Source organism: Tyto alba, unplaced genomic scaffold (assembly GCF_018691265.1).
Source record: "Tyto alba isolate M040663 unplaced genomic scaffold, T.alba_DEE_v4.0 Super-Scaffold_9, whole genome shotgun sequence".
Lineage (NCBI taxonomy): Eukaryota > Metazoa > Chordata > Aves > Strigiformes > Tytonidae > Tyto > Tyto alba.
The window spans coordinates 3,634,341-3,661,900 of NW_024881330.1; the positions used below are offsets into that span (position 1 = coordinate 3,634,341).

Consider the following 27,560-nt stretch of genomic DNA (forward strand, 5'->3'; position numbering starts at 1 on the left):
CCCTTTGCAATGCTACCTACAATGTCTCAGACTCATCCCACTTTTGTTTAAATACCAAAAATGTGAACTACTTTCTGAGGGTGCCTGCCTCCCTCTTGTTCTTATTGAGAAAGCCTAGAGAAACTTCTTCTGGGTGAGCCCAAGCATGTGGGACCTAAGGGTTTAGAGACACAGATTAAAGTCTCACCACGAGAATCTCAAAGCCTATTGCAAAAGTCGACCTAGAACAACTTTTCTAGATCATTCAGACTGTGACACTCACCAAAGAATTGCTTCTACCTCTGAGATATAGGAAGACCAAGAGTCAGTGTGAAACAATGCTGTAGTTTTAACCAGATATTGGAAATTTTCAACTGTAAAGTAGATACGGATAGTTAGAAAGTGAAACAAACTGTCATACAGTCTTTAGTGTCTGCCTTAGACATTGGCACCTTTTATCTGATAGGAAACTGTGTAAGAAATGAGAGCTTTCTGGCCTGATTTTTTCTATTAGAAATTTGGAGGTGATCCAGAAGGAAAGAAATGAGGAAGAAATATTAAGTATAATTTATGAAGAGAGATTACAGGAATTTACCAAATGCAGGCTCAGAAAGTGCAGCAGTGATTAGTTGAGCCATGATGACTACATAGAAATACTTGATGTGTAATAGCATTGAAAAAAAGAGTGGAATAATTTAAAATATTAAAGTTGAAGGTAGTAACAAATTACAAAGTAGTAACTAAGGACAGATAGGTATAAATTAAACATTAAGAAAATGTCCTTGAACAATGAGATTAATCATTTTGGATATAATGGATACTTTTTTTAAAAGCAGTTCTCACGTGCACAGAATGGAGAATAAAACCACGTGAGGGTTGTTTTGGAGAGTCTGCTCCAGCAAGTCTGATTTTTACCAGAGGTGATAGCCATCAAGCATTTCTTTTATAAGCCTTTTAGCTCTAGTTGTAATTAATTGTCCCTCAGATACCTTTACTCAGCATTTACGCCTTTTAGGTAACCTGCATTATTGACTGAAAATATATGAGATAAGTGTCAACAGCATAGTCTTCAGTCCACGGAGCCAAAATCTGGAATGGTCTACAAAAAACATAGAATTTGAGTTTGAAACACATAGGGAAATATAGGGCAGAGCCTTTTTTTTTTTTTTTTTTTTTTTCCTTTCATTTGTATGGAGCATGTATTTTCTTTTTTCCCAGTTTGTACCACTGAGGAGAGCGTGAACCTTGGGTAGACCTAGGATATGTAGTTAGTCATGGAGTTGGTGCTATCTGTAGCCCTTGGAGACCTGGACAGCCATACCCCATCTTTTGGCTGTGCCCCTTCAGTCTCCTGAAGACAGAGGACAAGAGCTTCTGACCTGACGCTGTACAGAGTACAGTAGTTTTAGCTGTTTCTAAACTGAGAATTTGCAACATATCAGAGAACTGTGAAAAAAATGCTACATATTTACAGTTTTGTCCTCTCCCTTGTCCCTTTTCCTTTCCCCTTTCAGTTAAAGTTAGATATTCTTTTTTTAATTTCTCAAGAATAAATAGTGCACCTAAATGAATCACTCAGTTGATAGCTGCAGATCAGACTCTGCAATCAGAATTTTATTTAAGTAAAATAATTGAGTGGCAATTGATAATACATGACAGCTTAAGATTGCTCTAATTGCTTGGTTTCCCAGAACACTCCTAAAAAGAAAATTAATTCCTCCATTGTATTTTTCTGGTTACATGACCCTCATGGAAATAAATCCAAAGTGAAGAATTAATAGGGCTGCAAACAAAGTGTAGAAAGTGTTGAAGTTTTTGTCATAATCTTTGCACAGTTTCTATTTTTGAAGATAACATTCCGCCTGCAATAAACTACCTTTCCTGGGGCTGGTATCAGTCAGTGTGATAGATTACAGCTACTTCCCTCACTACTCCTATTAGTTTATACATTGCAGCCTGGGGCAGAAAGAAGGAGATGCTAAAGAAAAGTCAGTGTGTAAGATACTGAGTTTGGAGTTTGCTTATGGATTTCCATATCTTTGATGACTTAGTATTCAGGAGACCTTCTGAACAGCTAGAGAAAAAGTGTAGCTGTATATATGAAATGCACTTTTAAAAAAAAAAAAAAATACTGTCTCCAACAAGCATTCCTATTGTATATTTTAAAAAAATAATTAATTAATTAATTAAATTAAATAAAATAATAAAATAAAATAAAATAAAAATTTTCATAGGTTGCTGTAAGAACTCATATATATTACATTTTGAAGTTTGTTGCTGATGAGACCCATAGCTTATTGGAGTGGTTTGAAAGCTGATACAAAATAAGTGTACAATACAGACTAATAGTTCCTGGAGGACAGGTACCCACATCATGAATCAGTCCATGGCTATTGCATCTAATAGATGTTTTTATTGTCCAGCTCTTGCAGAAAGAACTGTGACCTGTTGCTCATAAAAGGCTTTTCTCAGACAAGCTTATGGATAATTGTGGGTGGACATTTCTTCTCTTGTTGTCATGGCTTTTATTTTTGCATTTTTTGTTGTATTTCATTTTTACTCTTAGGGTGTTAGGCCAGGAAATTTCACAAAGCCCAAGCTGCAACCTGAATTCTAACTACTAATGGATATTTTCTATTGGAAGAACCTTTCTTCTTCACTGCGAATTTTTGTTTCTAGAATATGAAGGCCTCAATGTCAGGCATTTCATTATCTCTATTCTTTTTGGGTCTTTCATGCATTTATTGTTGTGCCATTTGTTTACTTCATAAATGTAAGTGAATTTACCTCAGAATGGACTCCTTAATTCAACTCAGAAAGCTGGGACAAGTAATATGGCCAAAAATCCCACAAATCCTCTCTGGCAATATTTCTAGCCTGCAAGTCTCTTTCACGTTCTCCATAATGGGTTTGTTGGAAACACAAGGATATTGATCTTTCTTTAGTGGTAGAGTAGCTAGAAACTTGGTTATAGGAGAGCAAAATGTTGCATTTGTAGTGTGTGTGCAGATTCTTTCTTCTGTAATGTTGACAGAATAAACGCATAACCTAAGGAGTGTAAAGAATAAGTGTGACCAGTCTAATGCACTTTTGATGTTACTGCTTCCAAATATGCTTTATAACATTCCAGAGATTCGTACCAGCTGTGTTAACAAAGTGCAGTAACATCAAACACTGAGTAAAGGGAAATAAAATTGTGGCATGCCCGCTCCTGGAGAGCAGAGCTGATGGGAGAGTAATTAAATCACTTCCCTCTCCATTTACTGGGTTTGTCCCTTCATGTTTCCCTCTTTGTTGGCAACTCACTATCAGGAGCTTTATGAGTGTCTAGGGGAAGAGGAGAGCACTGGGTGTGAAGGAAGGGCAGTGCACTGCAGAATATGTAAATGCACATGCTCTCCTCCGTCATGGATGATTTTTGAAACATTTGTCTGCTTTGCACCTTGGCTTTGTTGCATAATTCCTTTGTTCCTCATATAACTGTTGCCTATCAGTTTTCTGATGAGAGCCATTCTTGCCCTTGCTCTGCCTGATATCAAACTATCATGGCATTAACTTGAAGGCAAAATGGAATCAGTGAACCTTTCTTTGTCAAAACAAAGCAAGGCAAGCTAATTTTTGTTTCATTTTTTGTTTACTTGCCTGTTATCAGAACATATCAGTATTCATGCTTATCTTGCACCAGAGTGTTTAGGCAGGAAAAAAAAACCCCTGAGATTTAAGGTCTGTTTTGTGAAACTGTAGACAGAAATAATCCATGTTTGTCTCTCTGCAATCTGCTAAGCCTTAAATGCTCATTTAACACCTGGTGTACGTTGGGGGCAAGTTAGATCTTAAAATTACTGGTGTATCTATATATACAGTTTCTATTTATACAAGTGGGTGTGTTTGTGGTACACAAGAATGCACGTGTAGCACCTGCTACAAAAACCTTGCCTGTATAAATACTCACATGTATATGCATACGTGAAGTCACATACCTTTACAAACTGCTGAATTTAAATAAAATTTTGGATGTAAATGTATTTGAAGTTAAAAATCTCGGTTATTAACAAGAACTTTTTACATTATCTTTGATACTTTATAGTATGACACATTTTCTGAAATATAGTGAGGATATCTACTCAAATCCAGAACTAACAATGACCTCCTCCATTAAAACATCTCCTATTTCCAGGTCAAGAGGGTTTTAAAAGGGCAAAGTATCTCTTCCCATCATCTGTATTATTACATTTCACTTAGACTACAGTCCATTTCTGACCTTCAGCACAGAATTGAAGCTGATAAAGTTCCCATGAAACAAAATATCAGCCTTAAACAGTCTTCTATCTCTATAAAAGCAAACACTGAGGGATATAAAGTACATGGGAGATAGTGATAGCGATGCATGTTTGCAGGCAATCTGGTCCAGATGTACAGTTCTGAAGCTTCAGAGAAAAAGCATAGTGCCAAAGGTGCCTAAAAAATATTAACACAGCTCCCAGTAACATGCTGTTGCCCCTGCATGCCTCTCACACATTTTAGATAGCATCAGAGATAATGTCACCTATCATTAATATAGGCTGTCAAGATATGTCTTCAAATGAAGTTTGATGGCTGAGAGGAGTCTTCCAAGGGAACTGCACATCATACCCACTCATGCTCAGATTGCTGCTAGTGGGAAGACACACATTGGGGGTGGCAGAGAAGGTGGGTTGAAGACCTTATGTCCAGTTTATTCAAGCAGATCATTAAAATAAATAGTAGCCACATCTGTATCTGATCTGTGAGATGTCCCTTAGACTCAACAAGTGCAAGCGAGCCGCAGTAAATACACTTCCACCTTCTCAACTCTGACTAGTCCTGCAGTAGAAGTTGTTTCCGCCTCTTCAAAGATGCAGAGGAATTTGATCTTCCCACCCACCAGCCTTGCCTCTTTCACTACAGAGAAATTTGCACTGAAGATAGTATGATAGGTTAAACATGTCATTAGGTCATTTCTCACTTGTATTGGGTTTGAGTGGCAAGGTTTTTGTAGCAGGTGGGTGCTACAGGTGTGGCTTCTTTGAGAAGCTGTTAGAAGTTTCACCTGTGTCCAATAAAGCCAATGCCAGCTGGCTCTAAGACGGACCTGATGGCCAAAGCTGAGCCAATCAATGTTGCTGGTAGCACCTCTGTGATAACGTATTTAAGAAGGGGGGGAAAAAAAATCCAGCACGTTTGAAGCCAGAGAGGAGGGAGAATATGTGAGAGAAACAACTCTGTGGACACCAAGGTCAGTTAAGAAGGAGGGGGAGGAGGTGCTCCAGATGTCAGAGCAGAGATTCCCCTGTGGGGTGTGGTGAAGACCACAGTGAGTCAGGCTGTGCCCTGCAGCACATGGAGGTCCATGGTGGAGCAGATCTCCACCTGCAGCTTGGGGACAGCCCCATGCTGGAGCAGGTGAATGCCCAAAGGAGTCTGTGACCCTGTGGGAAACTCACACTGGAGCAGGGTCCTGGCAGGACTTGTGGACAGAGGAACCTATGCTGGAGCAGGCTTGCTGGAAGGACTTGTGACCTTTGGTGCACCCACTCTGGAGCAGTTGGCTGCACCCCGTGGGAGGGACCCACGCTGGAGCAGTTCGTGAACTGTAGCCCATGGGAAAGACTCACATTGGAGAAGTTCATGGAGGACTGTCTACTGTGGGAAGGACCCCACACTAGAGCACAGGAACAGTGTCAGGAGGAAGAAGTGACAGAGACAACGTGTGATGAGCTGACCACGATCCCTATTCCCCTGTGCCCCTGGATGGGAGGAGGTAGAGACAATTGGGTATAAAGTTGACTCAGGAGGTAAGGAGGGGTGGGGGGAAGGTGTTTTAAAATTTGGGTTTATTTCTCGTTACCCTACTCTGATTTGATTGGTAATAAATTAAACTAATTTCCTTGAGTCAAGTCTGGTTTGCCCATGATGGTAGTTGGCAAGTGATCTCCCTGTCCTCTTGACCCACAAGCATCTTGCTGTATTTTCTCTCCTCTGTCTAACTGAGGAGCGGGAGTGATAGAGTGGCTCAGTGGGCACTTGGCATCCAGCCAGGGTCAACCCACCACAGGCATAACGAATAATATTACTATCTGGGTGGTTCCAGGATCTCTCTTTATTCATCCCTGTTGAAAGTTCCCTCTTTAATGGTTTCACTTCTGCCTGATGAGCTTGAGGCTTCTAATCTTCCAGAGCCTTGCTATTTGCCTTTTGGTGGTCAGGAACACTCTTTGCATTGTGTTTCTTGAGCCTGCTGTCCCCAGGTAGATGCTGGATTAGCGTGCTGAATCTCAGAACAACTATTTTAATTATGCAGTGCAGTGCTGCACTTTCTGAGATGACACCGACCACTAAGACAACAGAATAGAGAGGGAGAGGGAAACTCCCCACGCTGGCTGTTGCTCAGTCCCAGAGGAGATCTAACTCAGTCTGTAATTGCTGTTCTGGATAGCTTCTGCCCTCAAAACAATTTTCTGCTGGTCTGTTGTTGCTTAGGCTGAATCAGTTTGATTTATAGAATGTCATTTTTTTTCTCCCCAGCCATAGACAAGAGAAAAATATTTGTGAAAGGCTGTTGCAGCAAGATTTAGTTTTTGTCCATCTAGCATGAGAGCAGCTTGCTCACTTTTTATGTTATTTTTTCCCCCTTTCTCTTCCTTCCCCTATCTCGCAGAAGAGAATGGGGATAGATGAACGTGATTCTTTGATTAGTCTTTCTGTGTGCTCTGGATCTGGGGTTCACACATGATGGACCACAGGGTAGAGGATGCCCCAGTGGTGATGTAGATGGGACAGCACACAAGGAGTATCTAACCATCTCTTTAGTATAACATGTCAGACATTATAAAGGTGTGTGTTTTTTTGTTTGTTTTTTTTTCTTTTCCTTTTTTCTTTTCCCCAAAGATAACAAGCACTAGGTTTTTGTTTTGCTATATTTTGTTTTGGAGTGCTTCCATATACAGAAATACACACACAGATGTTATATTACATTTTTCAGAATCTCCTTCAGGTTTCTTTTATAGCACTCCTGGCTGTTTGTTGCAAGGTGGATGGTGGAGCAAAATGAGACCTCACATGTAGAATTCAGCAGCTCCTGAATGTGGTCGTGCAATTAATTTAGATTTTAATTTGTAGTCCTTTAAAAAATTGGATGGATGATTTGTGAACACACTAAAAAGCACATGTGCTAAATAGGATACACCACCGATACTTCTGAGCCTATTTTTTTTATACAAACCTAAGGCAAACATTCTTAGAAATAAGTATGACTCTTCCCATGAGGACCTGAGCTGACATTGATGATGGGATCTGGCTAAACATGAGAGAATTTATTGACAGCACGTGCTTGTTCTGTGTCATTTTGAGGAGAGCATGTTTCCCCTCTCTGGTTTAGTTAACACTGTTATCTTGGCTGGGATACAGAAGTGTCCTTAGGATATCATTAAGGTCAGGACTATGTTAGAAGTTTTCAGTGTGGATAAATCTTCACCCCACTAAGCATGAGAGTGGAAGTGAGAATAGGTTTACTTATTTGCTGTCTTGGCAAATACGTCAGTAATGTTCATTCTATGGTGAGTTGTGCTGATGGGATTTATGATTAGGTTGTTCCCATCTTGGTAGGAATGTCTGGGTTTTACAACACTACTTGCTCCCAGATTAATTTAAAAAATGTTGAAATTGTGATCTTGTTAAAGTAAAAAATGGGAAATGGAAATTTCTAGTTTATCTGCAAAATCATATTTCCATCAGTTTCTGTGCCAATGTTGGAATTTCATTTTTTTTTCCAAAATATCAGTACTTCGCAGTGACATTATTCACTTACGAAGTCAGGTTAAATGAATCAAATAGTTCTGCCATTTTAACCTAGTACTTTCCCCTAAGAAGTTTCCAAACTAACTTTCCCTAGTGAGACTTAATCCTCCAGATCTTTAGGGTCCCAAACTCTTTTCATATTTCCTTTTTTCTCATCTGCATGACTTGTTTATTGACACTTCTCTGCTTTCTTGGTCATCTTTAGCTACTGCCATTTCTTTTTGCCATCTCTGATTTTACTGTTAACTAGTTTAATTCTTTTTTGTTTCAGCATGGATGATGTTATATCTTGTCTACTATTCTGAACAATGGATTTCTCCTTTGGTACAAAAAAAAAAAATTTAGCTGAAACGATTTAAATCTGTCTCCCTCTTGCTGTGGAATGCAATGAGTGGATTGTTGCCAGACAGGAAAGGCTGGTGTTGATTAAAACCCAAGAAACCCCAGCCTAGTAAGCTGGCAGGGAGACAGCATTTTTGGAACGATAGCTGGCTGTTGTACTCCCAGTTTCTGTAGAGTCAAAGGGATTTATGTGGAGCTGTATTTCACTGTGAATTCCACATAGTATGCAAATGTGGGAAACCAAAGGCAATCTGATTTTGCTAACAAACTCTGATGCCTGGCAAGTTCAGAGGTACTTCATGATAGAGCTAACCTGCCAAGAAAGAACAGGAACATAGCTCCTAGGCATATTCCATTATGGAAGGTCTTTATGTCTGGCTATTTTTCTTTCTTCTATTTTTCTTTTGTTTTGCTTACATATATCAGGAACTTCGAAACTTCACATTGTCAGGTTAAATTATTCAACAGATTCCTCGCTTCAGGTCAGATTGCTTTGTGCTCTGCGCTTTACAACTCACCCCTGTTTGCTTTTCCTTAAATACAGCAGTCGCGTTTTTTCCTTCCTAACAACTCAGCGGCTGGCTTTAACTAATGCATATTTGCTAAACAATAATTTTAAGTGTTGTTACAATGTTATGGAAAAGATCTATACTCTGCAGCAGCAGATGGCTGCTTCATCCCAAGTACCTGAATATAAATGGCAAATCTGAAACAGCACTGTTCCTATACAGCATTGAATTTCCGTTCTCATTCTTCCCTTCTCGTCATAGTATCTAGGTATCAGGAGGCAGACAGACAACTCCTTGTGGTTAAATTGGCTGAGGAGGACCCTATGAGGAGTCAATAGATCATCTGATCTTTCTTAGACCAAATTGCACAATTGTTTTCTTACAGTGGAAATACGTGGTGATGTGTGTGGGGCATGTATAATTCAATATATTGCAATAAATTCTATCTAACCGAATGTACATGAAAAAACATGTTCATGAGTTTTAAGCTGCCTTCACTTAAAGTACTGTAAAAGAAGCAGAACAAAATAAACCAGACTAAAGGGTAGAAAGAACTTTGTTTATATTGCAAGTAACAAAAAAGAAAGAGTTATGTCAGTGGCAATTTAGCAAAGAGAGACAAATGAGCATTCTGGGCTTTTTTAGTATTATTATTTGTTTGTTTAATTTTTCCTTAATCATCTTTTACTAAGCAGCTAAATGAGAGCAGAAGAACACATTAAAGTTAATTCTCAATTCTTCACATTTTATTAAACTTTAGGTTTATCCTTTCAAAGACTTTTAGGAAAAAAAAAGCACACACACACAAAAGAAAACAAAAAAATCCCCCACCCAAAAACCTCACATCTAATTCCTCATTTCCTGGCAATGATTTACTACCATAGTGCTCAAGTACAATCTCAAGTTACTTAAACTTCATTGCTTTTACAAAATATTCTGCAGTATTTACAAGTTATGAATAATACCATACATAATTAAAGCTTCATTATGCTTGACAAGTGAATGAATGAAGTGCATTTTATGATGTATTACCAAGTCTTTGATTGGGGGTTTTGTTTTTTGTTTTATTATGATTCCTCACAGCTTTTAAAACCTTTTGTTTCTCCTACTTCTTCAGTTATTCAACAACTTGGTATATTCTAGAATTCACAGTGGGACTTCCAGGCTTCATTGCAAATGGATGTGGTTCTACTGCATTATATGATTAAATGTTATGCCACTTACATTCTCATAACAAACTTTAGTAGAAGGGTGTAGATTCATTTTGCACCACTTTCTAAATTTGCCAGCAGGGAAGCTGAGTTCTTTGAAAGTGGGGTGGAAGCATTTGGATCATTTGGCATGATGGACTAGAGTTGCAACAGGACCCAAGCATAGAAATGAATTTGTGTGCAATTAGCCTCTGGAGAAGCAGATTCTTAGAAAATGTTTTCAGTGCTTTAGAGAGCATCTAGTACTGGGTTCTCCAGTGTAAAAAACCATGGCCATACTCTTGGCTAGGCAGTCTGTGGAGTGTCCATCCTTGAAGATATACAAAAACAAATGGACATGGACCTAAGCAACCTGCTTTAGTTGACTGCTCTGAGAAGAGGTGTTGGAGTAAATGATTTCCAGAGGTTCCTGCCAACCTCAGTGTTTCTGTGATTTGTACATCTTAACAAAATGCATCCTGTTTGAGTGCCTTGTTTTCTGCTCTGCTAATGTTCCCTTACTGGTAGTGCATTTAGCAGTATCTCTATTATTATTTCTATTGGTAGATTAATTATTTTTATAAGAGTCAGTGACCTATGAAGTCAACATATCCTCACTTTTACTCTTGTGTAAGGTAAATCTTCAGAAATGAGGGGAAGCAAACCCACTGTCAATTTGTTTGTGCTTTAACTGAAAATTTCAGTGCTGAATCCAGTTACTTCATTTTTTTTTTATACGTGAAAACATATAAATTAATCTATTCCTCAAACGGGTATTTCCTTATTGCCTTACCAATAGATAGATTTCAAATTCAGTGAGTTTTTGATCATATCTTCATCAGCCTACAAATAGTATTTCATCAGATGGATGCTATGCTGAAAGATCACCTTTTCCTACATAAGAATCCACACTCTAGGATGAATGGCCTGCATCAACAATAACTTTAGGAAGAGAAAGGTTTGCTGCTGTTGTTTTTATTGTTGTTTTCTCTCTCTTAGTCCTCTGCAATTCTGAAAAGCAACCATATAATCTGATCATTCTACTTGTTTTTTATAGAAAGCTTGAGTCAACTGGCTGACTTAGATCCAGCAAACCATGGCTTACAAGGGCATTTTTGATTTACTATGGGAGCTTTACATTTTTCTTTTAACTCTATACAGACAAACTCTTCTGGTTTTGTTTATTTCTTTGCAAAGCTTGACTGTGAAACATGCTATTACCCATTCATCATTAATGTTAGACTTTCTGTCTTTTCAGAGTGACATGTTGGATGTCAACCAGATCATTAAAGACCTGGCCTCCATGGTGCATGAGCAAGGAGACACAATAGGTAGGTATCACATTAAAGTATGGGCTTTATAACCCTCCTGCACCATTCCGATGTGATTGTTGATGTGATGTGTCCCTCATGAGCAGCTGTTTGTTGATGCTGTGATTGTTTTTCCAGTGTTTTGGGCATTTTGTACATCCAGTGATGTTTTGATCTGACAAGCTGCCTGGTTCAATAGGGTTTAAGGATAGTTATCTGGTATATTTAGCATAAAATAGAGTTCACTGGCAGATTAATCCATTCCCTTTTGACTGTAAAAAGGAAGTTGGAGAATATAAAACATTAACTGGAAAGGGATCCAATTCTTCCTTTCTACCTGGAACTGTAATTAAAAAACAATAGTAGAAGCAATTATTGTTATGATTATTGATGTTAGTGGAGAAAATTAAGCAGTTTACTTCTCCTAAATGGAATTTTCTTTCCACATTTCAGGGTGTGTCTGATTAAATTTACAGTAGCCTAACATTATGATGTGCTCACATGCATAGTCTGAAGCTTCTGCCTATTAGTTGACCTCCTCTAGCTCTCCAGTGACCAGTGGCTAGGAGTGTGGTGGAGAAAACAGATAAGAGTAACCCCTAGGATTATCTTTCAGAGAAGCTCATTACTGACAGCCACCACTTTTTGTGAATAGATGGATAAGTCAGAGTAGATCTGCTCCTTTTTAAATTTCCTCTGATCCTTGTCTTCATCACTGCTTTCTTCTGATTCAGCTAAGAACAATTAGACATTCTTTTCTGTATGTCTCGTCATGTGTATGTATGATAATACTGTGCAGTGCTTCAGAAGCAACTGTCTACTTCCAAATTTGAGAGCTAACCATCCTAAAGCCACGCTGAGGGACCTAAACTCCAGAGAAGCAAGATTTGTGGAGATATTTCTAACCTTCAGCGCGCAGCTGGAGTTCTCACTAGAGCTCCTAGGAGCCGGATTAAGTCTTAAGACAGCGATATGTAGATCATAAAAGAAGAAACTCTTCCCTGTGGTTTATTAATCACTCTAGATTTCTTTGCCAACCTTGTACCTTTACAAGTTTCCCGTAGCATAAGATATCTCATTTCACACTAAAGTGAGCTACATACATCCCGATGGGAAACACTATTGAGGTTCACAGGTGCAGAAAAAAATCAAGATGATATCTAATACAAATTTTTTACTTTTGTTTTGGTTACTTTTTGCCTTATTTATTTATTTATGCTTGTTTGGAAGCTCAATTTTGTACATGGATAACTTTGGAGCCTGATTCATCTCCTAAAAGCACATCAGATGCTAATGCCTTGAGGGCCATGACAACATACATCAGCTAGCTTCAGGATCCTTGTAACTCCTTTTCTTAAGGCAATATTTATTAAGATGTTGCCCATGAATAGAAGCAACCCTAATATTAACTTGCCTGGGAGAAATGGGTAAATTAAGTAAGACATTTTGTCTTTGAGCCAGCCTAAGGATTTTGTTGCTTTTATATCTGACACATTCTTTCTTCTTTCTGTTTCACTGCAGCTGATTTTTAATGGTATCTTTAGGAGTATCTTTTCAGCCTGGCAGCTGGTCAAGGTATCTTCCCAGCCAATCGCTGAAAGGTCCCACTGTTTATCTTTTGACATTCATATTACCCAGAAGAAAGTGAGATTAAGAATCAGGAGGTAAATGGAGTTGAAACCCCCACAGTGAAAATTCAGAAGCAATAATGATAAAAGACAATTCTCTTGGCACTTGCTTTATATATTTTATACATTTCACTTGCATGAAATTAAAACTCTGTGTGTGCTTATTTAGCAAACAGAGGAAAAATACATATCCAGGGAGTGTGAGGAGTACCACTTCGCAAAATGTTCCCAGGGCTGTAGAGCAAACTACTCTTTGGTTCACCTGAGCTGGGGAGAATTAATGGGAAGAGCTTGTTTGGTCTGTGCATGGCACAGGCAGAGTAATGCATATTTCTTACAAAAAAACCTAAAAGTAGTTTTGCTAGCGTGTGGGCCAGTTCCTTAATGAATACATCCATAATCCTTCCTAGGGTAGAGAGCAATTTCCGTCATGCAAGGGGGAAACAGATGAGGGGAAATGCAGACTTGGGGCTGCATATTTGTTATATTTTTTGTTCTGCAAATAAACTCCATGCATGTGTTCCTAGACATGGCATCTCTTTGATATGAACGTTTAACCGAGCATTACCATATCAGTGAATCCAAGCCCTCGAACCCAGAACAAGCTGGTGGCTTCAGTTACCTCTGAATCAACAGAAAAAGAGTCTTTTCAATACAATCGTACAGGAGCTCTTGGCAAAAGTTATCCCTATGCAGCTTCATTACATAGGGTGATGGTGAGGGGAAAGGGTGTGAGGAGGAGGGGACTCATAGGAGGAATCATTAAGTGACTGTGGAATTGGTGTTGGCAACATGGGTTTGGGTTCTATAACCATGGGACCCTGTTTGAAGGTCAGCATCTGAATTTGGGAGAGATGGGATTCACCTCACTGGGCAGGGAAAAGCTATTTTCACCAATAGGATGTGTGACCTCATAAGGAGGGCTTTAAACTAGGAATGATGGGAAACGGACAGGGCAACCAGCAGTCCTGTGAGGGAGCAATAACTGCTGACTAAAGAGCATGGGGCAGTGTGGCAGAAAGGGTTCACAAAGTTATCAAAACGGGGCCTGGACTGGGTCACCTCTAACACTTGTGTCTTGGCAGCAATCTGCCTACAAGGCATCATTGTGGACAAATACCTCAAACTGTCTCCAGCAGCCCAACATGCTGGGGTGCATCTCTAAAGTGCTTGTGAACTAATACACACGGTATGGGGAATAAACATGAAGAGTTAGAGATCTGTGTGCAGTTGCAGGGCTCGTGGGATTGTGGAGGCACCCATGAGTGGCGTGTTGCGTTAGAAGGATAGACGCTTTAAGGAGGACAGAATAGGAAGATGAGGAGGAGGAGTTGCCCTTTATGTAAGAGAGCAGTTGGTGTGTTTGGAGCTCTGCCTGGGGATGGATGAGGAACTGATGGAGAGTTTCTGTGTTAGGATTAAAAACAGGATGGGCAAAGGGGGCATTGGACTGGTTGTCTGCTATAGGCCATCTGACCAGGAAGAACAAGTGGATGAGACGCTCTGCAGACATATAGGAGCAGTCTCATGTTCACAGGGCCTGGACTTCAAAGGGGCCTTCAACCACCCCGGTATCTGTTGGAGGGACAACACATCAGGGCATAAACAGTCCAGGAGGTTCTGAAGTCCACTGATAATAACTTTGGGGATCTGATGCACAAATGTCAATATCTTCAGGTGGCTAGATGAGGGCCATCTCCAATGCTAAACTTTATTCTCATGGTAGCAGAAGAGTTCTTTAGCCAAAAGTATCCAAGACAAGAATTAAGGACTTGGCACTGTGAGAGGTAAATTATGTTGGAATTGATGTCTAGATCGCCACTTATTTCTGTGCTCATGAATGGCCACTCAGCTGAACTACAAGTGCCTCAGCAGCTTGAAACATTCCCAGTGTTTCATACTGAGCATCATTATTTCACATGTAAAAGATTGTTTTTCCATTTGCTGTGCTGGAATAAATAGACATAGTTCCACGAAACAAATTTTATAACTGGTGTTGGGGAGAAGAGAATCCCCAGTTCCTCTGAAGAAACTGTCAACAATGCAGCTGCCACTATTTGTATTAGTACCTCAAGAAGGCAAATACATATTTGTCCACCTCTGTAGGCTTCTGTTTGTGTTGTAAGAGAATAAAGATGACCTGAATAATGTAGTTACTGCATTTTTTTTTTGCCTGAGGCAAAAGAAAATGCTGTTCTGTTTTTGTTTTAGAAGAGTTGCTTTTCTGTCCTACCTGTGTATGTAACCTTACTAGTTATGCCTAAATAACATGCAAGTTCTACGTCGCTTTATATAAACTGCTCTAATTCAACTTCTACGACTTATATCACTGTTTGCAGCTCTGTCACATTTCTCAAAGCCACAAGGAAGGACCCACGTTGTTCTGAAAACATTTTACACTTTTAAAAGAGTTGCTTTTCTTCTGTTGGACAGTTTTAGAACCAACTTTCTGCCAGTGTATCAGTAACATCCCCAACTCCCTAAAATGGGAAGAGATCCCAAGATCACATACCAGCCACCTATTTTAAGATAGTGCAGCAGTGGAGACACAACAACTAATTTACAAGTCCTCTACCTCTTTGTGCAGACCAAATGTATATAAATCTATGTTTACACAACAAATCTCCCTTGCTGGAAGAAGACATCACTACATCAAACAAAAGGATTCATCAGACCTCCTTTTTCTTCTGTTACTTTTCCAGGCTTAGGTCTTGGTGCTACTCATGTTTCACGTCACTCTTGATGTCTGGCGATTTTATATTTGAAAATAATAGGATGAAGAAACTTCATAACATGTTCTAAAGTGGGTGTTCCCTCACTTTACAAATATCACTACATGGTAGCTGTCAGGCTAGAGCCCACAGACCTGCCAAGATAAATATAGACATGGCAGCTGGTGCTTTCCTTCAGTCTTGGAAGAACTTCCTGATGGTGTCAATATATTCAGTCCTTGAATAATGCTGGTGTTCACTGGCATACCACATTGTCACTTATTGCCTAATGATAATAAATCTCCTTCAGAGTAAATTATATTTGAACAAATGCAAATATATTGCTTACTTTAGAAGCTTTTGAATGGGGGGAGATTTTTTTTTAGGTTTGGGGTTCTTTTGTTGGGTTTTTTCACCTGTGAAATCATCTCAGTGTTGTTGCTTATTTTACCACTGTTGCCTTTCTGACCTGAGGTCTGGTTTAACAAGTAGACACGGTCGAGAGTGTCCATTAGCACCCATCTATACATGTCCTCCTCCAGTCTGACTTCCTGAATGGCACAACCAAGTCTGTTGTCAGATGCGCTAATGCAAACAGAGCTCAGAAATCATTCAACTGGATCCTTAACTAAACGCTCCTGAGTTATGTGTCTCGGTTGGGACATCTCCAGAAAATGAACACTTCTTGAGAGTGGTCCCTGAATACCTGAATGTAACAGCCTTAATATCTACATTCAGTTGAATGTGGTCTGTAAAGTCTCTCATTTGGTTAAGTTTCCTAAGTGATCTCAGAGGAGGCTATTATGTGAATGGGTGCATTTATGTTCTTATTGGTTCCTGATGAATTGGGAAATCTTCTCTTGGCTCTCTTGCTTTCAGCCACTTGTTGAGACATGGAGTTACATGTCTGTACAGAGCACAGCCCATGTAGGAAGGGTACACTGGGCGATTTCTAAATCAGTGATAATCTATTCTTCTTCCCAAGAAACCTCCAATTTCTTTATACATCCTAGGTATATGCCCTGTCACTAGTTTGTTGTTCTGTTATCTAACAAAGCTTTATTATAAACCACCCCAGCTGCTGAAATTGCATGGTCTTTGTGCCCTTAATTTCCTTGTGGGCAACAATTTAAAGGGCACAGTGTTTTGTATACCACTGACCTTGCTCTCCCTGTTTATCTGGACTGCAGCAGCCGTGGCCTCCACTATGACTTTTCACATGACCTTGGCTTCAGACAGCAATGTAGAGTCCGTAAGGTGCTTGGTTTCATGTTCTGCACAGGTTGATGACCACTGCTACAACTGAATTGTTGAAGTCAGGTGTGGGCTACTGTGATCTCTGACGAACTCATTTAACTCTAGATAATAGGCAACACAAAAAACAAATGCGCTTTTGTGCTTCTTTACTGTTTCTGCTCTGAGTGCCAGTTTTTGTGTCTTCCCTTGTATGTGGACTTTTACATTTAGTTCTAGTGCTGACAGTGCTGGAAAGACAGCACATGCTGGTTTATGAGGAGGAGAATAATGGGTGACGCTACCCTTGCAAATTTACTAACGCCTAAAGATTTGTCTGCTGTTCTGTGTTTGACCCTCATAATGTGACTGGGCTGATGTACTTGTAGTTAATGAGCCAGCTAATTTTATAAAAGAAAAAAGGCTCTTCCTTTTATGAGGTTTATTGCCACTAGTAAGATTCTTCTCACACCAGTTTATCCAAAGTCATTTTGGGGAAGTTGGAACTTCCGTGCTCTCTTTTTTTCTAGTAATAGTGCTGCAATTGAGCGGTAACTGTCAAAGGCAGAAGCTGCCCAGGTGGTTGGTTTATTTCTGCTGAGAGGTATTATGCTCTGCCACAGACAAACTGTTTGGGAGGCCATGGCTTGAGTGGGTTAAGTAAATCAAACAAGCCATGTGAAACAAAAGGGGTCAAGCAAGTTGTAAATATCAGTGACTTTACTCCATAGGTAAAATATATGATCTTTCCAAGACAGCAAAGAGAAATAAAGTATATTTATTTGTATGAATCAACACACCCATCATCTTCATTTTTTCCTGTGACAAATTCAGATTGACAATTCTTTCATCGGTTAAATGAGCTATAGGACTCAATAGCTTATGCAGTCAGCTGCATGATGGAAGGTGAGTGTTGTGTTAATTGTAGATGAAAGTGGACTTCTTAAAAATGTGACATGCAAATGAAATTAAGGCATTTATCCAAACCATGTCAATTCATGAACTGGATTTTAAAAAAAGCAAATATGATTATTTTGATCTTTTCTTTCTTTTTTTTTTTTGTAATTTTAAAGTAACATATTGTATTTGGAAATCATATTTTCTTTCACTCACAAGTCTTATAGAATTAAATGTGTTGAGTTTACATCACAAGGAAAAAGAATGTGCTACATACAAGTGGCTGGAATTTCACAATCAAAGCTAAACTGAGTGCTGTTTTGCTCTTTAAATTACCTTCAGAGATTATTACAGAAAAAAAAAAAAAAAAAACAAAACAAAAAAAAAAAAAAACACCAAAACAAAATCTGACATGCCCATAAATTTCTGCACGAAAAATGTCTTGTTGAAATACCTTTTCTCATCAGAAAAAGAAGGAAATGGAAAAAATAAAAGTCAATCAGGTCTATTGCCATGATATAATATCCTCCCACGTACAAATTTTGTGGGATTAAATCTAGAGCCTTGGGTTACCCAAACCCATATGAGAGTGTCATAGAAACTGTGGATACCTCAGATAAATAGCTGAAAGTGTGCACCAGTCAATGAGGATAGAGGCCATGCCATGCACTGTCAGGAAACTCTTCATATGCTGACTCTTCTCCTGTGGTAAATATCAGTAATTTGAGACCAGTCATCTCTGTAAGAAGGAACGGTGAGTTGCTTTGCATCTGCTAAAGTGGTAATATTTCTGCACTGTACCATTTAGCAAAGAGCAAATGATATGAAGTACCTTATTCTCTGGTAGGATGTGCTGTTTTCCAATAGATATACATAGGACAATGTTTGATTTTTAAATCCCTGGAAGATGTATCCTGACAGGCATGGCAAACCTCTGGCAGGGCAATACCATTTTTCAGCACATACATATGTAGAAGATACTTGACATTTCCAAGATGCATTTCAAGGACAGTATAAATCACTCAGGAGATGAAGTGTTGTAAATTTATGCTGGTGTTCGGCCATTGCCTTGTAGCTTTTATTCATACAGACCAGGGCTTTGGACTGTTGGCCAAAGAAAACCAGCAGGAAGAGCTGGTTATGACATTTTAGGGTAGTTTAATTAGTCTTCCCAGACCTGCCTGGAAAATCAGGGTCAGTGGTTGTTCTGTACCTCAGTCCTTACCTCTGAAGGTCGTGGTGTGTTACCGCGTGGAAGGATTAGAGCTCTGCTAAAATCAAATAGAAAGCTAGGTTCTATCTGGCTTTTGTTGGAAGCAATAACCACAGCTCCTGATGACTCATGGAGCTGCAAATTGTATTTCATTGCACTAGTCTAAGCCAGTGTAACCCATTTAGCCTTAGTTTAGCATACAGACAAGATTATTTTGTAAATCCTCTTGTGTGCGGAATTTATTACTTAACGGTTACATTGCAGTTTGCAAATTACTAACCCTAAGCCATTTTAAACTTCACTCCAGAAGAACTGCCATAGTTTTCGTTCCCTTTAACATCCACAGTTGTGCCTGTAGAGAGCCTGAGGGTCTTTGGTTTGTGGAATGACACTCACTTAAAACTCTCCAAGTACATGGCAATTAGAATAGGCAAAATTCATTTTCATGCTGAAAGCAATTTCTATCCAAACTTGCTTTTTAATTAGGAAAGAAACCTTTAAGCATTACCAAAATACGCCGCCTTTTTTTTTTTTTTTTTTTTTAATTCTGCTTCTCAGTATGCTATATTTATTATTTTTAGCCAGAAGTTGTAGTGATAAAAGAGGGTTAAGCTTATTAAATTGCTAAAAATAAAAGCATACTATGAAACCTGAAGGGGCCCATTTTGGTTACTGCCAAGTGGGAGTGTTTTAAAATTCTCATTCACAAGCTCGCTTTCCTGTCTTTCAAGCGGTTTTATTGAAAATTCTGCTTTGTGAAACCAGTACACTGTTGCCAATGTAAAGACCCAGGTCATATGGGTGATTCCTTGATACTTTAGGACAAAAACCCCACTCCAGCCACTGTCACTTCAGTAATTTCACATATAAGATTCCTTTTGTTCATTAGCAGGGCTTGATCTCAGGAGACAGGTGAATAGATAGGGTTGAAAGACACCTCCCGGGGTCATCATGGCTTCTGTCTCTATGTGACAAGTGTGTCATAAAATCATATCAAATTACATCTAAAAGCTGGTTAGCTCTGTTGCCTTCACTACTCCTATTGAAAGGATGAGTTTCATCTGGAAAATTACAAATATTTTCTTAATTCCTTGGTGCATTAGTTTGCATCCACCATCTGCCTTGGTGCAGCCCTGTCCCTCAGTTTAATAAAATGGTGATCACAACGCCTTAACGTTTTTGTTTGTTTTCAAACTGTACAATAAATCTGTCATCACAGACTGAGGACAGAAAATTGTTGTGGGATTCAGGCTCTTTGGAAAATCTGAGACCCAGGGCTGGTTCATCCCACCTTTTTGGGAAGAGAGTCACTGTTTCTTCATACCAAAGCTAAAGAGAAAGGAAAAGGCAGACCCCTCCAGCAAGTTTTTTCAGTCTACCAAGGATCCTATCACTCCTCTGGAAATACTTTCCTCTTCATCCCTAAGCAGGGTACTTTGGCAAAGAGCCTGAAAGTGAGCAAGGTGAAGCTGAGAACCATCGCTAGCATTTAGCAAAATTACACTGAAATAGCTATGAGTGACACATATTCGTCACTGACTTATTAACATCATTGATTTATTAGAATCAATGACTTATTACTTCCTTGCGATTTGACCCAAAATTTCTTTCCTTACCTTGCTTTTCTGTTTTAATGAGCAGAAACATCTAGTTAAATTGTGTTACATATTTATGTCTCGTTTTTACAGAGTTTTAGAGCTGTTTTGATAGTTTTTTGTTTGTTTTAGTTTCCCCCCTCTGTCTCAGGATAACAAGTTGATTCAAAAAAAAATTTAAATGGGAGGTTTGCTTATTCTGAGTCTGGTATTGCCCTGTTAGGAGAACAAGTGAGCAGAAACAGTGCCACCAGGGTCCAGCCTCCTCCTGTATCATCACATCAACTCATATAGGACATGTAGCACATGTCCATCCTACTTGTGAAAGCCTGTGCTGAGAAAAATGTAGAAAACACAGTGCATAACGTATGATCAGCCCATTCCATGCAGCACTAAGGGGGCACTCACAATGTTTAATTTTATGTAACAAAGGCAAATCTTCTTAGGCCTCCCTGCAGGCAGCAGAGAGCAGAAAGGTTCCTCTGGAGGACCATTTTAGGAAGTTAAATTAAGCTGCTTCTGTGATTTCCCCCTGCTCCAAAAGGACCACAGACAGATTACTCTTGGTATAGTAAGACACCTTTCATAAATTGCTCCTCTGTAGTTCTTCTATGCCTAGATGATCAATTTTCTGAGGACAGTCAAACTTTAAGAGGCATTGGTGTCTGCCCTAAGGTCCCAGGAAACATCAAATACATGAGCAAGTTCTGCTACTTCAATTAAGCAGTTGTCAAGGTGTTCAGCACACTCCCCCCATCCCTTCCAAATTTCCCAAATCTCCACATCCCTTCCAAATCCCATCATGAAGTATCTTAAAACATTGAGGTGCTTTCCTATGTAAAGTTACAATTTGTAATGCAAAACCATGGTCAGACTTTGTGTTTTTAAAATTAACAGGTGTCCCAGCAGGATATATTCTTAGTTTTGGTTCTGTTTTTTACCTGATTTTTTCTACATTTTCCCCCATCCTAATGTGTGTCATAGCTTGGCTATAGGAAAGCTAGGGCATAATGGAGCTTTGAGTGGTCAGGATCTGAATTTCAATTGATGCAAACTGGTGTTGTCCCAGTGGCTAGTTCTTACAGACTTCCACAGAACATACAAAAATTTTTTTAGGCAAGTCCAATCTGGTTAACTATGCATCACATAGTCATGCTTAACCATAGAAGTAAATACTTATCAACTACTAGGCAACTAACAATTTATCACCGTGGGTGAATGACAAGTTATTCTGGCTGATGCATCCTGCCTGTGTTAATGACCTATTAACTCTTTAGTTTTCTCTGCCTTGTGCCCTGTTGTTTCCATATGCAGAGAGGCTCATGTACACAGTTCTGGATATTGGAGTGGAGCTTGTAGTTGCCATTTACACAGAACTGTCTTAACATGCAGACACAAAAAGAAGACACTCACCTGTCCTACAGAGCCAATGTAGCCCATAGACCTACCCCTTTTCAGCTATTTCTCAATTTTAACCAGAAAGCATCAGATGTCCCTCTACAGCTAATGCCTATGAAATATGTAGAATGATTTGTGGGTCAGCCTCAATGTCTGGCTGGAAAAGACATCAGGGCCAGCCCTGGAGTTGGGTCACTTATTTTTTTGAACCATAAGTGTGATACCAGTTGTCAGTGATAGCACTTTGTGGAAATGTGGTATTAGGATTTTCCTTGTAAACTCACCTAGGACCTAATTATTGTCAAGTGACAGATTGAAATCTGTCTACCATGTTTCACTCACAAGAAAACCTTGTTTCTCAGGCACGCATGTTTGAGGTAGACGTGGGTAGATCCACTCACATGGCTAAAATACTGCCCACTGCACTGTGCTGTTGTGCCATTCATGTTTCTGTTCATAATTTTTGGTAATTCAGCACCATTTTTTTCTACTGATAAAGAAAAGAAAAATCTAACAGTTTCCCAGAAATGCCTTCAGCTCAATGCAATACTGAAAGTAAACTCTTCAAGGCTGTCACACTGATGTGGGCAGGTGTGTGGATGCAGCTCTTGTAAGGCTCTGTGGAAGAAAATTTGATATTTCTTCACACACAAAGGTTTTGTTCATAGGAAGCTTGGATTTCCTGCTGAGTCCTGAATGCAAGTAAAGCATTTGGACAGAGGTCAGTGATACCAATCAAGGTCTCTGGTGTTAAAGTCTTAATAAAAATGGTTTGAGAAGCACTGGATATAGCCAATAAAATTATGCTATATTATTCTATAAAAGTGCCAGCCATGTAGTTTTTTTCTTGTGTACTACAGCATGCATAATCTAAAGCAAAATAAATGGAAAAATATCTCTTCCAGGTTTAATACAAGACTTTTAACAGGTTTCCAAGTTTTAAGATGAAGTTTGTTTATTTCATGGTTCTGTTGGTTTGCAACTTCTTTGCTCTTTGGCTTTGAGTTATCAGAAGTGCATAATTACATTAACAGACTTGCAACACTGTTTCACTTAAAAATGGATAATCCTGAATACAACCTCTTTCCACAGTTTATCTGCAAACCCTCATTTCTTTACCCATCACAAAAGTGGCCAGACTAATTAACGTTCTTTCATTCAAAAACAAAATAATGAATTACTTAAATCTTCTGTGGCATGTCTTAATCCAATGCCTAATACCATCAGTTGAAGAATTTCCATTCATTTTATTAAGGATTAGAGAAATCCCTGGAACCTTGTTCTCAAATTTCTACCTGTGGTTGAAATTACACCATGGTGTAATATCTGCTTGAAAACAAGCAGAAGCAGAGCAAGTGGATATACTCTTTCACTGTGGACATAAATTATTGGCTGCACATCCCTTGGGGGACAAGCTGGTCAAGATTTAGAAGATTTCTGCTGGAAACACAATCCCTTATTTGCAGGTTTTATACCATAGGTCTCTTGCTTTCTAAGCACAGCTCTGGAGTCTAAATTCATACTTACCTTTGATGGAAGTGGGGAGCTGCTAGCTGCAATGTGTAGATAATAATCTTTCTTTTCTAGACTCACTTTGATTCCTCTCGGTTCTTCTGGCTTCCCCCAACATCATATTTTGCAATCTGGGTTGAGATTCTTCTCCCTTAATTTTAGGTACGGGCAATGTGTTTTAATCTGAGCCATCTGCACTATCTGGGGTTTAGGTTCTGAGCCATCTAATCTGAGCAGCAGCATGCAGCTATTGTAGAGAGGGGTGAAGTGCACACTATGGGCTTGCTCTCTGTTGACTGTGATAGTGACCAAGGTGATTTATTCAAGTATTGACACCTGGGGATAAAAAAAATAACGCGCATGTACTCAGATAAAACTTATCCCTGAGCTCTAATAATGACATCATTTCAGATGCAATTAGTCATGTCCTTTCTGTAATTTAACTCTAATCTAGTAAATCTACCGGTCTTGAGCTGCTTTCCTTTGAATTCCCTATTATTCTTCCCATTGTTTTCAGTGGGAATGGGATGAGCTGTTCACCTCCATCTTGTCTGGGGATGCATGAAGAGCTGTCAATCATAGTGTCTGATTGATGGGTTAGGTATTCATAAAATGGGTGGCATTCCTATTTCCCTGTAGTACTACAGCTTGCAAACAAGAAGGTGCTCATCTCTCTATGTCCGTGAGTAAATTGCTGAATTGCTGTTGGTATAAAGTCTTTGGTTTAGGTTTGTACCCTGTAATTATCTTCTATTGTCTTAATTTGCAGATAGTATTGAAGCCAACATTGAGACTGCATCTTCTAATGTAGAATCAGCCAATGAGCAGTTGGCAAAAGCCAGTCAGCACCAAGTAAGTGGGTCTAAAAAACCCTACGGGTACATTCAGTAATAGTATTTAAAATAAAAAGAACACTTGGCAGCTGTGAACCACATAGCGCATGGGCTGCATTGCATTTGTGCTACCTGGAAAGATGATAAAGCATCCTCTAAGTAAGAGCTAAATTTTTTTCTTATATGTATGAATAAATGACTGTGGCATTGACAGTTTGCATTAGAGTAGTCATTAAGAGATCTGCATATTAAAGAGACATTTCCCAGTAGGAAACTCAACAATTATCTACTGTTGTTCTTGGAAAGACATCAGAAAAAGTGCATCATTTAAGTGTATATGTGCTTCTTATTGAAGTGTTTCCCTATAATCAGTCAAGTGCTTTGCAAAAACATCTGAGTTGTCAAAAGACATGATGTGGTCGGTGAATAATAGCTATGGGATGGGAATGGTGTTCAGCACTTTTTAAAGGCAATTTGAGGGTAGGGTGGTTTTTTGGTTTTGTTTTTTTTTTTTTTTTTTTTTTTCTTTTTCTTCATTGGAGCAAGAATAAAACACACACAAAAACATTAATCTTTTTAAAAATAGCTTGATCAGAAAGAACTCTTCAATGGTTATAGTTAGTACTTTCTAGGGATGAAGGAGGGGGAAGTGAACAAAGAAAAAAATGTTATTGCTTGCATTGGATTGACAGAACAAAAGCTGTTTGTTTCCTTTTTTCCTTAATCATAAATTGGTTTGTTGAAGTCTAAAGTGAGTTTCATGTGTCTGGAGTCTTGTTATGACAAAATGTAGCTGAGATTCATGCAAGTATATAGTGTGCCCTTGTTGGTCCTTGGACACAATGAATTCTGAAGGTCTGGGGCAAACCTCTGGACCAAAGGAATAAGAGTCACAGGCATTTTACTCCACTGAAAAGGAATAATATGATTTAAAAATTAACTACAGCTCATTTTCTGTTAAAATGTACTCTACCAGTTGTGAGTAATAAGAACAACTTCTGTAGAATGTTGATATTATAGAAACTAAGTGTGGTCTTCAGCTATGTTTTAGTTTAAAAATCCTACATATTCAAGATAACGTGTGTCACCCTGCATGTAATCCTGTGTTTGCTTTGAAAAAAGCTTGCTGTGTTTTTACTGCATGAAGTCTAAAATAAGGCTAAAATAAATTTAATACTTGACAGCAGAGCCAATCACAAATCTGCAAATAAGTTAATGACAGTTTTGGCTAAGAAAGTCAAAGAGCAGTTGGGCAGAAAATGAACGCAGCACAGTGTAAAGGATCTGCTTTCTTGATCCAGCTGGAGCTGCTGAAATAACCTGCCCAGTCAGGAGGTTGTTTATTCCTCAAATATGTTGATCAAGATGAAGGTATAGCCAGTTTTAGCGAGTTAACTACTGCTAGGGTATAAATATGTACTGACTGTATTTACGGGAAGACACCTGAGAGTCTCCTTTGCCCTTGAAATAAGTCTGTATAGACAGATATAACTTAGAAAAATTCTACTGCCAAAGAAATTGTGCAATCCAGTTCTTCTGTAAAGGACAGGTAACTATCCTGTACACTACTGGATGAGGATCACTAGACAAATGCGTGCAGCCCCAACTTGCTCTCTGTCACCTCTTTCATGAGGATCCCTGAGACATGGTCAGAAAATGAGGTGAGGTTTTTGTGACTTCGATTGCTGGCTTCCTGTGCGGGGTTTGTCAGGTGGCATATGACACATCTTTCATTGTGTGCCATGATATCTGCCCATCTTATATCCAAAAGGACATTGTCTCCGCAGTGTGACAAGAAGGGTCCTAGTCACACAGCCCTCAAGGACTTTTGGAGGAAGTAATGTCAGTGCCACTTCCATACTTAAGGATAATACAGGGCGAGTATAGGTCATCCTTCCAGGTTCTATGTGTGGTTTTGGCTGCTTTAGAAATATCTAGAATGGATTTAGGAGAACGATCAGCCAGATGGCTTTGTGGGTGAACTACTTTCAAGGGAGCTTCCATAGTTTTACACACTTTAAATTCCCTCTGTACTCTTCTGTGCTGCTCAGAGATTAAAAGCACATACTGTTTTTAAAATCTTACTGAGTAGTTTTCCTTCTTTTGTTAAACTGCCAATTCATTAATGTATTTGGCTGTTACCTGTGACCTCTAGTATATTGTGATTGTCCTGTAAATGTACACTGGCTTGCACACATTTGTTATTTGTTCCTATTTGTATGTATATATGTATATAAATGTATGTGTGTGTGTATAGTATTTTTATGAGTATATCGACAAATGTATACATAAATTGAGAAATCAGAAATGTCAACATTGCTGAAACATTCAAGCTCAAGACCTACTGTAGACCTTAATGAATGGATTTCTGCCAGGAATAAAGATTAAGTGACTGCTTATTTAACGTAATGTTTGCATATAGTGCAGTGCAGTCACTTCAACAGTACAATTTGTAGCACCAGGCCCAACATGTATGTTAACATAACAAAGCATCAGTAAATAGCTTTTCTTTAGCTAGTACAAAATAAGGAACCTAGGTTCCCTAAAATGATAGAAATGTTTAAAGAAATGCAAATAACTTTCTGCTGAGCTCCTTTGCCTGCATTTTGTGTTTTGTAAGGTGCTTCTTCATCTTGAGACGTGTATGCTAATGGTAGTGTTTTATTACTTTGTGTGAGTTCTCATGTCCCTCATCTGAACTTTTCACCCACCCACAGAAAGACCGCAACAACTCCACCACACCCCCCCACCCCCCCAAAACAAAACAAACACCCAAACCAAACCCATAAAACAATAATAAAGAACATATGAGGGAGATATGTGGTAAGTGAGGTAGTGGTGGCCAGCTTTCAGGCTGGACAAGGCTGTGGGTGGCTCAGTGCAGCCCACATCAGCCCCTGCTCTCAGCCCAGGGAAGGGAGCAGTATGTGTCTCTGCAGATGATTCTCCTTTCCTCCTCTCTGTTCCTTGTCATCTCCTACCTCATGGGCCTGCACAGCTCCCCCTCTTTTCAGTGGACAAGTACATGCAGGCTGCACCTTGAGGAAGGTGTAACTCTTCACTAATCACCATACAGAGGTGAGATACTAGATTGCAACCCTTGTGTGTCTCCATCCGACATGAGGCAGATTGTCTCAGCCAAGGGTTGGGCACTGTTGTTATAAGAGACAGGATCAGACAGCTCAGAAAAGTAGATGTTCTCAATTTATCATTATGATCTTTTTCTTAGATTCCACAGAAAGTCCCTGAGTCCAGGCTGGGTACCATAACTGGCAGCTGCATTATTGTTTATAGTCCCTCTTCTCAGCTGTAGGCTTCACCCCCCAACAGTAACACTTCCTTGCTTCACCAAGTAATTTTGCTAAGGAGTCTTAGTGGTCAAATATTACAGAGAC

The 27,560-nt window shown here is 39.2% G+C and overlaps 1 protein-coding gene across 10 annotated transcripts in view; it reads left to right on the top strand.

The window, feature by feature from the left end:
* The window catches only part of TSNARE1 (t-SNARE domain containing 1), a 491,281-nt gene that overhangs the window by 288,460 nt on the left and 175,261 nt on the right, over positions 1 to 27,560 (top strand). For 9 of the 10 annotated variants that reach the window (XM_042786051.1, XM_042786057.1, XM_042786052.1 and 6 more), the window contains 2 exons: positions 11,094 to 11,166; positions 24,102 to 24,184. In XM_042786051.1, coding sequence (XP_042641985.1) covers positions 11,094 to 11,166; positions 24,102 to 24,184 — 156 coding nt within the window. The remainder of the gene's footprint in view (positions 1 to 11,093; positions 11,167 to 24,101; positions 24,185 to 27,560) is intronic. The other variant, XM_042786060.1, reaches the window with a different exon arrangement.